The sequence below is a fragment of the Acinonyx jubatus genome, chromosome C1 (assembly GCF_027475565.1).
Source record: "Acinonyx jubatus isolate Ajub_Pintada_27869175 chromosome C1, VMU_Ajub_asm_v1.0, whole genome shotgun sequence".
In the NCBI taxonomy this organism is placed as follows: Eukaryota; Metazoa; Chordata; class Mammalia; order Carnivora; family Felidae; genus Acinonyx; species Acinonyx jubatus.
In genome coordinates this window covers 103,828,803-103,843,414 of record NC_069381.1, presented here as the reverse complement: position 1 = coordinate 103,843,414, position 14,612 = coordinate 103,828,803, and the positions used below count along the sequence as shown (strand labels likewise).

The window sequence follows — 14,612 nt, the reverse complement described above, 5'->3', positions numbered from 1 at the left end:
TTTACTTAGAGCATTTGAATCAGAAAAGTCTAAACTATTTTACTTAGTATTAGGTATTACATGTGTTCATATATAGCGAAATTTACTATTTCCTCTAAGGTTTTATTTGGTTCATCAAAAAACTTTTAGGGGTGCCTGGGTGGCTCAGTCGGTTAAGACTCTAACTCTTGGTTTCAGCTCAGATCATGATCTCCTGGTACCTGCGTGGGGCTCGGCGTGACAGAGCAGAGCCTGCTTGGGATTCTCCGTCTCCCTGTGTCTCTGCCCCTCCCCAACTTGTGCTGTCTCGGTCTCTCTCTTTCAAAAACAACAACAACAAAAAAACAAACAAAAAAAACGTTTATAGGGTGTATGTATGTGTGTGCATGCACGCTCTCGTGCAAACTTGTCTATCTGTACTTACATATGCTTATAAATATACAGAATATTTCTGGAGAGAATTATTCTGTGGCTTCAAGATGAGAAATTGGGTGGTTTATATTGTGCCATGTACATATTATCTACTCAAAAAATTGTTTTGAGTATTAGATAAATTTTCAAAATATTATCAACCTTTAGAAAAGTAACTCTTCTGGAAGAGGTGCTATATTTAATAAATTTTACTGAATGCCAATAATGTGTCAGTCATTTGCTAGATGCTGGGGACAGAACGGAGAATGAGGTATGGTCCCAGCTCTCACTTTTATTTTTCCAAATAATATGTAGCAATTTAAATTCTAAGTGTAGCAATTAAAAATATTTTCAGTTTCCAAATTCCAAATGTAGCAATTTAAAAATATTTGGTGGAGGGGATCTGGGTGGTTTAGTCGGTTCAGAGTCGGACTTCAGCTCAGGTCACCATCTCAAAATTTGTGAGTTCGAGTCTCACATTAGGCTCTGTGCTGACAGCTCAGAGCTGGGAGCCTGCTTTGGATTCTTTGTCTCCCTCTCTCTCTCTGCCCTTCCCCCACTTGCACTCTTGTCTCTGTCTCTCTCTCTCAAAAATAAATAAACATTTAAAAATATTATTGAAGAAAATAATCTGTCACTAATTCTTGGAGAAAAATAAAATAAAATAATTTTCTGTTTCCAAATTTCTCTTGCCCCTGACCATACAATCACAAATTGTGTGGGAGAGGTGAGGGTACTACCTCTCAGTTTTCAGGGTAGGAAAAACTAAAGTCTGAAACAAAACCAGGCTTTGCTGCTCATTATGATAGCTACCATTGTTTAGTGATGGACCTTAAAACAAAATTGCTGCATATTTCTGTTTTTTAAATAATTATAGATGTCCTTCAAACATTACAGAAATATGTACCAAAAGATAGAAATCTCCTATTAATCCTATGCTCCAGAGACAAACTATTAATAGTTTAGTGGATTTTTCCAGCTTTAATTTCTATATTTATTATAATTATTATCATTTACAAGATAATGCTCATTTTATGCTTTTTTCCCCATTTAATAATATACCTTGGACATCTTTCTATTTTAACACATTTAGATCAACTTAATTCATTTTAATGGCTGCTAAGTATGTAGGTACTCCATTACATACATATCCCTGATTTTTTTTCACTATTAGTGGGCATTTGGGTTGTTTCAGATTTCTTTTTTTTTAAATTATTTTTACACTTATTTATTTTTGAGAGACAGAGCACAAGTGGGGGAGGGGCAGAGAGAGAGGGAGACAGAATTCAAAGCAGGTTCCAGGTTCTGAGCTGTCAGCACAGAGCCCGGCAAGGGGCTCGAACTCACAAACCATGAGATCATGACCTGAGCCAAAGTTGGTTGCTCAACCAACTGAGCCACCCAGGAGCCCCTCAAATTTCTTAACAACATTGCAATGGGTATCCTTGCACATATTTTTCTGAGCACTTGTGGAAATGTTTTTGTGAGATAAATTCCTCAAAATGGTAAAAATATAAATGCTAGGTTGTAGGATATGAATATTTAGAATACTAACAGGTATTGCCAAGTCACACACTAGAAAGGTTATTGTAATATACAAAATAGGTATGAAAGTGTTTATTTTTCCAGTGTCACCAATATAGGTTACTTTCAATCTTTGAAATATTCGTCCAGCTAACAGGCAAAAACAACATCTCAGTTTTTAAAAACTTGCATTTCTCTGGGGCGCCTGGATGGCTCAGTCAGTTAAGCATTTGACTTTGGCTCAGGTCATGATCTCGCAGTTTGTGGGTTTGAGCCCTGCGTTGGGGTCTGCACTGACAGCTCAGAGCCTGGAGCCTGCTTTGGATTCTGTGTCTCCCTTTCTCTCTGCCCTTCCCCTGCTTGTCCTCTCATTCTCTCTCACTCAGAAATAAAACAACAACAATAAAACAAAAACATTAAAAAAAAAAACAACCCTTGCAGTTCCCTCATTAGTATGGTATTTGAATTTTTGTTTGTACATCACTTTCAGATATCCTGTACCTATCCTTTCTCTTCTTGTCATTGGGCTATTCCTCTCTTATTCATTGATTTAAAGGTTATATATACATAAACACACACATACTGGCAATATATTTTTACTTTTGTGATATATGTTCTCAGTTTCTATCCTTTGACACTCCCACTCCCTCACATTTGAAGGTGCTATCAACATCAGCTTCCAGAATTTAACCTTTCTGCTCAGCCCCATAACCTCTCTTAGCTTCTCTTGTTTCCCTGACCAGTCTCATCTCCTTCTGCAGCTCTAGAATCTCCCACCCCCCAAGATACTGACCTAATTTGTCAACCTGTTCTCTAATCCTGGGTAAATTCCTCAGTTTACTTCCTTACCTCTGGCTTCTGATATTGGCAGACCAAGTAGTAACAATGCTCTGTAGTTTCATGAACATTTATGTCTTCTGACTTTAGGGTCTCAGAGAAGTAGACCATCATTTTATGTATACATTCTTAGTCATACACTTCCCCAAATTACCCACAGTTCTGTAGCTAGAACCAACAGCATTTCTACCTTTTGTTCTCAGTAGAAGTTTGACCTATTAACTCTTTGAGCATCAAAGCCACTGCGTATGAGTCAACACCTCTCTTTCTTCCACTTCAAAATGTTTACACATTTTCAGCAAAACGTGCCTTGGTTTTTTGAGAGTAATATGTCCATATGCGGCCTAACCTATCTGCTGGTCTCCTCCAGCACCAGGTCTTACTTGTTTTCTCAGGCATATATATTTTCTTCATCTTTAATTTGCAACGTTTTTCACAAGCTCAGTCTGTAGACATACTTTTCTATTTGTACTCTACGTACCCATCCCAGCTACCATCTGATTACTTTGCCTTCGTTGCCTTTTTCTTTCTTTCTTTCTTTCTTTCTTTCTTTCTTTCTTTCTTTCTTTCTTTCTTTCTTTTTCTTTCTTTCTTTCCTTCTTTCCACCCTTCCTTCCTTCTTTCCTTCCTTCCTTCTTTCCTCCCTTCCTTCAAGTTTTTATTTATTTGGAGAGATGGAGAGAGTGTGCACACGCATAGAGGAGGGGGGGGAGAGAGAGAGAGAGAGAGAGAGAGAGAGAAAGAGAGAATTCCAAATAGGCTCAATACAGTCAGCACAGAGCCCAGAGTGGGGCTGGAACCCACGAACCGTGAGATCATGACCTGAGCCAAAATCAATAGTTGGACGCTTAACCAACTGAGCCACCCAGGTGCCCCTTCATTGCCATATTTCTTAGTGTTTTTTTTAAATGTTTATTTTTGAGAAAGTGTGAGTGGAAGAAGGGCAGAGAGAGAGGGAGACAGAGGATTAGAAACAGGCTCTGTGCTGACAGCAGCTTGGACTCACAAACGGTGAGACCATGACCTGAGCCCAAGTCGGATGCCCAATCGACTGAGTCACGAGGTGCCCCCATATTTCTTGAAAAGGTGTTGTATGCCAGCTATTTGACTACGTTTACTCACTTTCTGTACACTCTCACTCACTCAACTATGGTTTCTGCTGCATCTACTCTCCTTAGATTTGCTCATCCTCATCTCTGAACACGTGATGCTATTGCCCAAAATCTTTTATCTCGAAATTCCTTTTGCTTCATTGCCTTGCTTCTTCCAGATTGCCTCTTCCTTCTTCCATCACCTGAAATAGGCATTTCTCTCTTTCTTTCTTTTTTTCTTTCTATCCTTTAATTTCCAAAGCATGGCCATTCACGTTTGACTGCATAAATGGTGCATAAATATTCTCTTACAGTAGGCCAAGACATCTATGGTATCCCAATTATACAAAAACAGATGCAAAATAGTGTTAAACTTCCTTGTCTGAAATTATAAGACTAAGTGGGTGTGCATATATTTTTCAAAATTTTTAATGTTTACTTATTTTTGACAAAGAAAGACAGAGCATGAATGGGGGGGGGGGTGGGAAGGGCGCAGAGAGACAGGGAGACATAGAATCCAAAGCAGGCTCCAGGCTCTGAGCTGTCAGCACAGAGCCTGACGTGGGGCTCAAACTCACGGACCATGAGATCATGACCTGAGCCGAAGTTGGATGCTTAACTGACTGAACCACCCAGGCGCCCCTGTGTGTGCATATATTTTTAAAATCCCTTTATTCCCATCCCATCCTTTCAGCTGAACTTTATTGATTACTCTTTGCCCTTCTTATGTTCCCCTATCTTGTGAAAGGCATCAATTATCCAGTCAGTCAAGCCAAATATCCTTCCCATCCCCCTACCTCTAGTCATCAAGTGCTGAAAAGACATCTTCCTAAAATTTTCTGGAATGGATCTCTTCTCCATGAGAGTTCTCTTTGGCAAGTCCATTTCTTCATAACTCTGACATGTGAGATTTTAATTGCTCTGCCACAGTTTTCTTTTAGTCCACAGTGACAGCTCCAAGTCTGTTTGCTTTTGTAGTTCTTGTATTATGGTCGTAGTCTTAAGGACAGTGGCACAAACACAGCTCTTAGTCTCTTTCTGCCCAACAGCTAATGGCTTAAAGCATGCATGCAAAGTTTGATACTGAGACTTTATTGCTAATGATTCTGTTAAGAGTGTAACTGGATTTTTCTTGCTTGCTGACTCAGGATGATTAGTCTTGATTTCATATTCTGGTCTGTACTGAATGTAATCTGGATCAGAGTCAGTTTTCTGGAACATCAGTTTCATCTTGTTGACCTCTGCCTCCATCTTGAATAGTTGACATTCCTCAGACTGAAACAGGCATTTCTTGAGGCATTTTTTGTGTCCTTTAGCCTCTCTCTTTTACCTAAGGTGCTAGCATTCTATGAAACCACAGTGTCTTGCAGTTGGTGAAGTTTACATCTAGGTCCCAACCTCTCTTTTGGGCAGATGCCCTATGATTTCATATGCTTAATAAGCATTTTTACCTGGCTGTCCTACCAACCAATCCAACAAATAAATATGAACAGAACAAACCTGAACTTCCAGTTAGCCCCTATCTCTGTTATTGATATTATCCCAAATCCTTCTTTTGACGTCACAGCTTCCTTTCATTCCATACACGTACAGTTCCATGGCAAACCTTTTTGATTATTTGTCAAAACGGTACTTGTGGCAATCATTGTCTTTTCAGTTTCATTGACCTGTGTCAGATCCTTGTAATTGCTGTCCTGGGTTTCTGCAGTAGCTACTTACCTAAGTGGACTTTCTGCCTGCAGTCTTCCCTCCCCCCCCCCCCCCCCCCCCCGGCAAAAACCTGGATCAGTGTTCCTTAAAATTTTAACCTCCAGGAGTAGGGTTTCTGGATGAAAGATGAATGTTTAAAAACACATAAATATGTCCTATGCAACATTTGGAACATACTTTTACCAAAAAAAGTCACTTGTGGGGCATCTGGGTGGCTCAGTCAGTTAAGCATCGGACTTTGGCCCAGGTCATGATTTTGTGAGTTTAAGCCCCACATGGAGCTCTGTGCTGACAGCTTGGAGCCTGGAGCCTGCTTTGGATTCTGTGCCTCCCTCGCTCTCTGCCCGTCTCCTGCTAGCACTCCGTCTCTCTTCTCTCTCTCAAAAATAGATAAAGTTAAAAAAATTTTTTTAAGTCATTTGTCATTTATCTGAAGTTTAAATTGACTAGGCAACCTGTATTTTTATTTGCTAAATCTGGTAACTATATCTGGAGACACTAAAACTGGTGCATCCGCAGATCACCATTTTAAATAATTAAAAAAACTGCCTTGCCATCATTATCAAGGTAACAAAACAACTTGTAACAGGTAAAAAATTAATAGTAGCAATAGTAACTTTAATATCGGTAAGCTGAAAACATGTGCAATAGGTCATTTTTTAAACAAATTTTTAACAGTGTTGATTTTTGAGAGAGAGAAAAAGAGAGCATGTGTGCAAGCACGCGAGCATGAGCGGGGAGGGGCAGAGAGAGAGGGAGACACAGGATCCAAAGTGGGTTCTGGGCTCTGAGCTGTCAGCACAGAGCCCGATGTGGGGCCTGAACTTGTGAACTGTGAGGTCATGACCTGAGCCAAAGTCAGACACCTAACCAACAGAGCCACCCAGGTGCCCCAGTTATTTCTTAATCAACTTCTTAATTTTCATTTCTACTAGAATTAGAAAATCTGAATTCACAGTGGGTTGTCAGATATTGCAATGAGTGGGGCTATCATCAGGTCATTCTGAATGAATGGTTTTTTTTTTATCTAACATGGACTTTGTATGATGTAGAGTTTCTTTTTAATTTTTTAAATGTTCATTCATTTTGAGAGAGAGAGAGAGCCAGACAGAGCATCAGTGGGGGAGTGGTCAAGAGAGAGGAAGACACAGAATCCAAAGCAGGCTCTAGGATCTGAGGTGTCAGCACAGAGCCCAACGTGGGGTTCAAAGTCAGGAACCGTGAGATCATGACCTGAGTCAGTTGGTTGCTTAACCAAGGTGCCCTGATGTAGGCTTTCTAACTGAAGGACATGTGTAGAAGGGCATACAGCATACAGCAACCTCAAAAGTGGAATGTTTCAATTTGGGAGAGAGCAGGAGTTGTATTTAGTTGTATGGGTTACATTCAACTTTGAAAAGTTTTTCTCCCCCCATTCAGTTGTGACATTTTGATGTGGTTAAAACATGTTCAATAATGTGTCATTCGTTTTTTTTTTTTCTCCAGTGAAGAAATAAAATTATCATATATTGGGAAATCATAAACTCTTGGTGGTCAAGGCATTTGCACAACTGTCTGGTTTTCTTACAAAATCCTGATACTTTGTTCTTAAGATTAAAAGTCATGGCATTTTTAACTTGAAGTCATAAATTCAAGTTAGTGAAAATGCTGAAAACGGTGCTCAGATAAATCTACTTGGAAAAAATGCTTTTTGTTGGTATTATCTGTATAGTAGAAAAGGGATATTCTACTCCAGCCCTTGTGACAGCATCTTCGCCATTACTTGCCCCTTACTTTACTGCAGAAAAAAGTCTTCTAACATTTACCCATTTCTTTTCAAAGATTGTGCTCACTGGATGCTATTTTACTATATTTACAGTTTTTACTAATTTGTTCTATACTTAAGCAGGCTCAGGAGAACTACTTCTTGGCTACCAACTGTTCCCTGAATAAAACAGAAAGTGGACTGACATTTTCTTTTTTGTAGAAATAATGGCCTTCCCTCACCCAAGGCTACAACTCTATCAGTGTTGATCCCAAGATATTTTTTCAGACTTTCTCACACCTCACAAAATAATTCTATTTTATTTTATTTTATTTTATTTTATTTACTATTTTAATGTCTATTTATTTTTGAGAGAGACAGAGACAGAATGCAACTGGGTTGGGGCAGAGAGAGAGGGAGGCACATAATCTGAAGCAGGCTCCAGGCTCCGAGCTGTCAGCACAGAGCCTGACGCAGGACTCAAACTCATGAGCTGTGAGATCATGACCTGAGCCAAAGTCGGATGCTCAACCGACTAAGCCACCTGGGTGCCCCTTTATTTATTTATTTTTTAACGTTTATTCATTTTTTGAGAGACAGAGACAGAGCGTGAGTGAGGGAGGGGCAGAGAGAGAGGGAGACAGAATCCAAGCAAGCTCCAGGCTCTGAACTGCCAGCACAGAGCCCGATGTGGGGCTTGAACCCACAAACCGTGAGATCATGATCTGAGCCCAAGTCAGACGCTCAACCGACTGAGCCACCCAGCCGCCCCCAAAATAATTCCTTGTTAAATGAAAGTTTTTCTAAATGAAAAGGTCTTTTTCTGCAACTTCAATTTTTTTTTTCTTTTTTACTGTGTCAGTGTTTTTATTTTTCTTAGCATTCTCCAGACCTACATATAAGCTTTTTACCTTTCAAAATATTACAAAAAAATTCAGTGGAAACTAAGAGTTTCTCCCATTTAGACTCCAATTTGTTGCCCTGGAACTAAGTATAGGTAATGGTTTTCTGTGCATCCTTTCAAAAGTTTTCTTTTTTCTTATCTTTACTATGACATATACTTTAGCAATGTATAAAATATATATGATTTTTATTTTATTTTTAAACAAATTTTTATTTATTTTTTAATTCCAGTATAGTTAACATACAGTGTTTTTCAGGTGTTCAATACAGTAATTCAACAATCCTATACATTACTCAGTGATCATCAGAGGAAGTGTACTCATTATCTCCTTCACCTATTTCACTTCTCTCCCCCCCACCCCAACCCTTTTGGCAACCACCAGTTTGTCCTTTATATTTTGAGTCTCTTTTTTTCTTTGTTCATTTGTTTTGTTTCTTAAATTCCACATATGAGTGAAATCATATAGTATTTGTCTTTGACTGACTTATTTCACTTAGCATTTTATTCCCTGGATCCACCCATGTTGTTGCAAATAGCAAGATTTCATTCTTTTTTATGGTAATATTCCATTGTATACCACATCTTTATCCATTCATAGGTCCATGGACACTTGAATTGCTTCCATATCTTGGCTATTGCAAATAACGCTGCAGTAAACACACAGGTGCATATGTCTTTTAGAATTAGTGTAACTTTAATTTTGAATGATAATCCTAACAGGAAGTTTCTGGGCATTTTTCCTTATGTACTGCATATATGCTGTGAAATGGTTCATATTATATACATTGGTGGTGTCCACTGTTAGTAAGTACAGGGCTAATATTGCCCTTTCATGCTCTATACCATGATTCTGTGTGGTATTTGATTAGGGATTTTTGCCAATAGCTTGTTAAACTTTCTCTAAGCAAAACATTTGTTGTTAACTTTTTTAAATTTTATTTTTTATTTTTTAAAATTTACATCCAAATTAGTTAGAATGTAGTGCAACAATTATTTGAGGAGTAGATTCCTTAGTGCCCCTTACCCATTTAGCCCATCCCCCCTCCCACAACCCCTCCAGTAACCCTCAGTTTGTTCTCCATATTTATGAGTCTCTTCTGTTTTGTCCCCTCCCTGTTTTTATATTATTTTTGTTTCCCTTCCCTTATGTTCATCTGTTTTGTCTCTTAAAGTCCTCATATGAGTGAAGTCTTATGATTTTTGTCTTTCTCTGACTAATTTCACTTAGCATAATACCCTCCAGTTCCATCCACGTAGTTGCAAGTGGCAAGATTTCATTCTTTTTGATTGCCGAGTAATACTCCATTGTGTGTGTGTGTGTGTGTGTGTGTGTGTGTGTGTGTGTGAGAGAGAGAGAGAGAGAGAGAGAGAGAGTGTGTGTGTGTATAAATAAATATATATATATATATATATATGTATATACATACCACATTTTCTTTATCCATTCATCCATCGATGGACATTTGGGCTCTTTCCATACTTTGGCTATTGTTGATAGTGCTGCCGTAAACATGGGGGTGCATGTGTCCCTTAGAAACTGCACACCTATATCCCGTGTATAAATTCCTAGTAGTGCAATTGCTGGGTCGTAGGGTAGTTCTATTTTTAGTTTTTTGAGGAGCCTCCATACTGTTTTCCAGCGTGACTGCACCAGCTTGCATTCCCATGTTGTTAACTTTGTAGCTAGTTGTACAAGCATTGCTGAAACAAAATGACTTTTGCCATTTTTAAACCAGGGATGTAACTTGATCTTTTTTATCCACAAATTCATCTATTTCATACTGGAAAACATTATTTTGCATTCATTCTGGAAAAATACATTTTACATGGCAATGAGGTCATTGTATTTGGTTCAAATATGACTTGAAAGCTTTGATGGCTTTTTGAGTCACTGACAAAAGTTCCTAACAGCCAAAATGTAGCAGGCAATAGACAAATGGATTGCTGGCCCAATAAAATCCAGTTTTTAGTTACTCATAGTTGTACTTTCTATTTACATTTTTATTTATTCATTTATTTATTGCTGCTTGGATGAACTTACCACATGAAAAGGCACAAAACTTACAGTCTATATAACTGCAGACTTTTAAAAAATGTTTGTTTGTTTGTTTGTTTGTTTGTTTATTTATTTAAAGAGCTTGTGTGTGCACAGGGAAGGAGCAGAGAGGGAGAGAGGGAGAGAGAGAATCCCAAGCAGTATCCGTGCTGTCAGCATAGAACCCAAAACCAGGCTCGGTCTCATCAACCACGAGATCATGACCTGAGCCAAAATCAAGGGTTGGCTGCTTAAATGTTGAGCCACCCAAGTGCCCCCTAAACTGCGATCTTGTTTAATAGCTGGCTATCTTTACTACATAATTTTGATTCTGTTTTTTTTTTTTTAATGTTTATTTATTTTTGAGAGAGAAAGAAAATAGAGTGTCAGCTGAGGAGGGGCAGAGAAGGAGACACAGAATCCAAAGGAGGCTCCAGGCTCTGAGCTGTCAGCACAGAGCTCAATGTGGGGCTCCCACTCAGGAACCTTGGGGTTTGAACTCAGGAACTTTGAGGTCATGACCTGAGCCTAAGTCAGACACTTAACTAACTGAGCCACCCAGATGCCCCTAGCTTTACTACACAATTTTGAATTGAAATACTGTACTTGTGACTTTTTTTTATCACTACTTCTTATTTTTCAATATACTTCTTTTGAGTGGATGATTTTTCTTTTATGATGAATTGGAAATACAACACAACAAAATAGCAACAAAGAAAAAATTAATTTAACAAATGTAAACAATCATATACAAATTATGTTAAGCTACCTCAGCTAAGATAAACTGTGCTGTTAACTAAACGAGAGAAATGGATCAATGTAATCCTTGTATTACATATATAACCTATAAGAATGCAAAGATGCTCAATAGCATGACGGAGTTTCTGTTAAAATTCGAATTAAATTTATATTAAACAATTTGTGAAAGATATGTAAGGTGAGATAAAACTGTAGTGCTAAAACATGTCCCTGGAGTCAAACTTCTCCAGTTTGCCTCGCACACCATTACTTACTAGTTGGTTATCACTTGCTTAATCTCTTTGCTTCTGTTTCCTTATCTGCAAAATGGAAATAATAATAGAATCTACATCACTGTGTTGTGAGGACCGAATGAGTAAATACACATAAAACAGTTTGGACAGCTTCTGGAGCGAATGCTCAAATGCTTTCCGATTATTAAAAAATTTGTTCAGTACTCATCTTAGCACTTCCCTACTAAAATCCCATCAGTATGTCCCTAAGTTTGACCAAAGGAAGTCATCCCACTCACTTCTGCATACATTGCCTTCCGTTTTCGCAGTAGGTATCTATCTCCTTTACCAGACCTTAAATACCCAGATCCTTTTACACTACCAGTTCCATAGCAAGCACTCAAAAATTAGTTATTGAACTTTTTCCACCAGGGAAAAGATCCTTAAAGGAGAAAAAAAAAAAAAACAACTCTAGAAAGGATTACAAATCACTGGGTAAAGTTCAAGCATTAGAGAATCTAAAGAACATTTACAAAACCAATCGTCTGCACAGCGGTCAGCCAGCGAAACCACCACTTAGCGAAGCTTTTTAGTAAAATTGTTTTTCACTGACGTCACTTGATCACTGACCTCTGACGCACAGGAGGCGGGATTAGAGAGACAGCTGGACTTCTTTTTCAGGGCCCCTCCTCCAATGAACCGGCAGGCACAGTGGCCGGCCCTACCTCTTGGCGTTTCTATTCGCCAGTTTCCCCGAGCAGGCGGGTCTCGGCGAATGACTCCACCCACTCTGTGGGTGGGGTCTGTGCTCCTCAGGGGCTGGGGCCGAAGAGGCGGGGGGGGAGGGGGGAGCCGCAGCCGCCATCTTAGATTCCGCGGTAGCGGTGGCGGCTGTAGGGTACCGCGTTTGGGGAGTGGCTCTCCCCTCCCCCTTCCCCCAGTTCGGTGGCGGCGGCTCCTCCCACTGGGAGGGGGGTGGTGCGACGGCAGTGGCATCTGCGGCCATGGCGGCGACTGCTGCTAACCCCGGTGAGTAGAAGGAGGGCTGGGGCGCCTCCAAAGGAAGAGGGGCTGAAGAGGTTAGCAGCTGAGGAGACCCTGGGCTGAGGGGCCGTAGTTGGGGTTGAGGGAGCTAGGACACGCGGGGACAGCGAGGGTGTTGTGGGGGAGGGGAGGAACGGGGGGAGGGGCCGACCTAGGGAACTGGGGAGACCCGGGGTGGAGGGAGGGAGCGTGCGGGTGGTACTTGCGTGGGGCGAGTGCTGCTGGAGCGGCTCCCCGCGCTGGGCTTGGCCTGCCTCCCCTCTGCTGGCTGCGTGCTGGTGTGCGATGTGGTCGTCTTTCAACTCTGCCCGCGGAACGGCTTGATACAGAATGACTGTGGGCAGAATGGCTCGTTTTACCTTAAAAGTAATTCGGGTTTAGAAACACTGGACCGCCTTGCTGTTTAGCTGAAGTGTTAAACTTCCAAACGTTTAAACATTTACATTTAAAATAAAAAATCTTTGGATACTCTGTTTCTCTAGGCTGTACCCCCCCCCCCCCCCGAAACTGGTATTCACGTATTTAGTGCCTCTAGTATCTTTAGCTGCTGAGGACTGAAGTTTGAGTAATGGTTGTTCAGGGCAGATCTTGCCCTACAGCAAGAACCCCAGGTTTAAATCTTGTTTGGTGTAGACCGAGGCAGTCCCCATTCTTTAAGAAAAGTTCAGTTCCTTGTCATTTTTCAGTGAACATCTCTTCTAAAGGGGGAGCTTGAACATTAACAACAGCAAAAAAAATCTAGCCAATCATGTCTAAGTGATGGATTGGGGTGTAGTACAGATGAGGTCTCTAAATTCCTAGTCCTCTTTCCACTATATTGCAGTTATTTATCCCTGGGAAGTATTTCATTTTAGGGATCCTAGTTTACCTTGCAGACTTCGGCGATTCTGTTGCAAAATAAAATCCTTAAAAAAAATCCTTAAAAAAGAAGCCAGAAGTTGGTGGTGAATTGCTTGAAAATACAGCAGGGGAAGGGATTCACTGGTGTTCCCACCTTGAAACTGAAATTGGATTTTTTCCATGTCTGTGAACTGCAGTATTATTTTGTGGTACCCAGGTTTTGCTATAAAAGTTGTCACTATCAAATTTATTACCTTTACTACCATGTTTTTGGGAACAGAGCTATTTAAAGAAGTTAATTTGCCACATGTCAATATCATATAATCTTTTAAAAAATTTAGAGGAAAAGTAGATAAAATTAATGGCTAAAGTTCTATTGTGGGAAGTTCTGAATGATGGAATAAAATTGGAAAGATGCTATTATTACGGCCACCTGACCTTATAGAAGAATAACCTATGTGTTAAAACTAGGGAGTAAATAAACATGATTTTAAACTGATAACACATTGCAAAATAGTTACATAACCCTAGTCAAGTTGCAAAGCATTTCTCTTATTAAGAGGTGGCCTTGGTAAACAAGTTTAGTGCATATGTCAGAAGCTTTTTTCCAGCAGTGTGGGTGGGGCTGCTTTATTTTGTTTTTTTAAACAACAGTGACCAGAATGACAGTCTTTTGACTACATTTCATTAGCTGATCGATATCAGCTTAAATCTGAAGCAGAAAATAGTATTTATTTGTGCAGAATCCTTGCTGATGAAACATTTAGTTTTGTTTAATATCCTTTGACAGCCTGTTTCTGTATTTTGTAGATTTCCTTTTTGATGTTGAAACATTCTCACATCTCTTCCAAGTTATTGATACATTCCACACCTGATAATTAAATTAGAAAATGTATTTTCTTCCTTCCTTTCTTCTTTTGCCCCTTTATTTCAAAAGGAAGCAGTCATAGATGCATTGTGGACTTTTATAGCCTGCTGTGTTTTGGGATATGTGGACTGAGTGGAGGGACAAGGGTGGAAATGTACTGTGCTCAGTGAAAAGAAAGTAAATGGTTTTCAGGTCGGAATTTTTTATTGCATGGTCAAATCTTTCCTCAGAGCCATTTTAGGGACTAGAGACATTATACCTATTTCTTTGATTTTTTTTCTGTTTTATCTTTCTGCTTTTTGTTAAGATTCCCTCCAATTCTTGCTAATTCCATCTTCACATATGTCTGCAAAAGATGTTTGTGATCATTATTTAACTTTTCTAAGGTTCATTTAAGTTCATCTGCAGTGTTAATAATGCGTGAAGATCGTGTCAGTTGTACGTAGAGTATGATTTAGGGACTGTTGGTGGCCATTCCGTATCTTGCAGGGAACCTGGTTCCTTTGCATTTTCACTATGTCTTAACATGGTGCTGGATCACAAGTAGAGTAAGATGTGGTTTATACTCTACTCTCTTACGAGTTATGTTAAAGTAATAGGTCTAATGCGATAATGCCTTTTTCTTTGCATGAATTGATAATTCCCCGTATTCTG

General features: G+C 39.6%; 2 protein-coding genes across 5 annotated transcripts in view; one reads left to right on the top strand and one right to left on the bottom strand.

Annotated features, from left to right (window-relative positions):
- Positions 1-4,303: 4,303 nt before the first annotated feature.
- On the bottom strand, positions 4,304-5,480 carry LOC106980076 (spindle and kinetochore-associated protein 2-like). The gene has a single exon (XM_053204514.1). The coding sequence runs from the start codon at positions 5,091-5,093 to the stop codon at positions 4,755-4,757; it is 339 nt and encodes a 112-aa protein (XP_053060489.1). The 5' UTR covers positions 5,094-5,480; the 3' UTR covers positions 4,304-4,754.
- Positions 5,481-12,041: 6,561 nt separating this feature from the next.
- ARNT (aryl hydrocarbon receptor nuclear translocator) overlaps positions 12,042-14,612 on the top strand; it is a 75,375-nt gene continuing 72,804 nt past the window's right edge. For 3 of the 4 annotated variants that reach the window (XM_053214763.1, XM_053214762.1, XM_053214761.1), the window contains exon 1: positions 12,042-12,235. In XM_053214763.1, coding sequence (XP_053070738.1) covers positions 12,211-12,235 — 25 coding nt within the window. In that variant the 5' untranslated portion in view covers positions 12,042-12,210. The remainder of the gene's footprint in view (positions 12,236-14,612) is intronic. The other variant, XM_053214764.1, reaches the window with a different exon arrangement.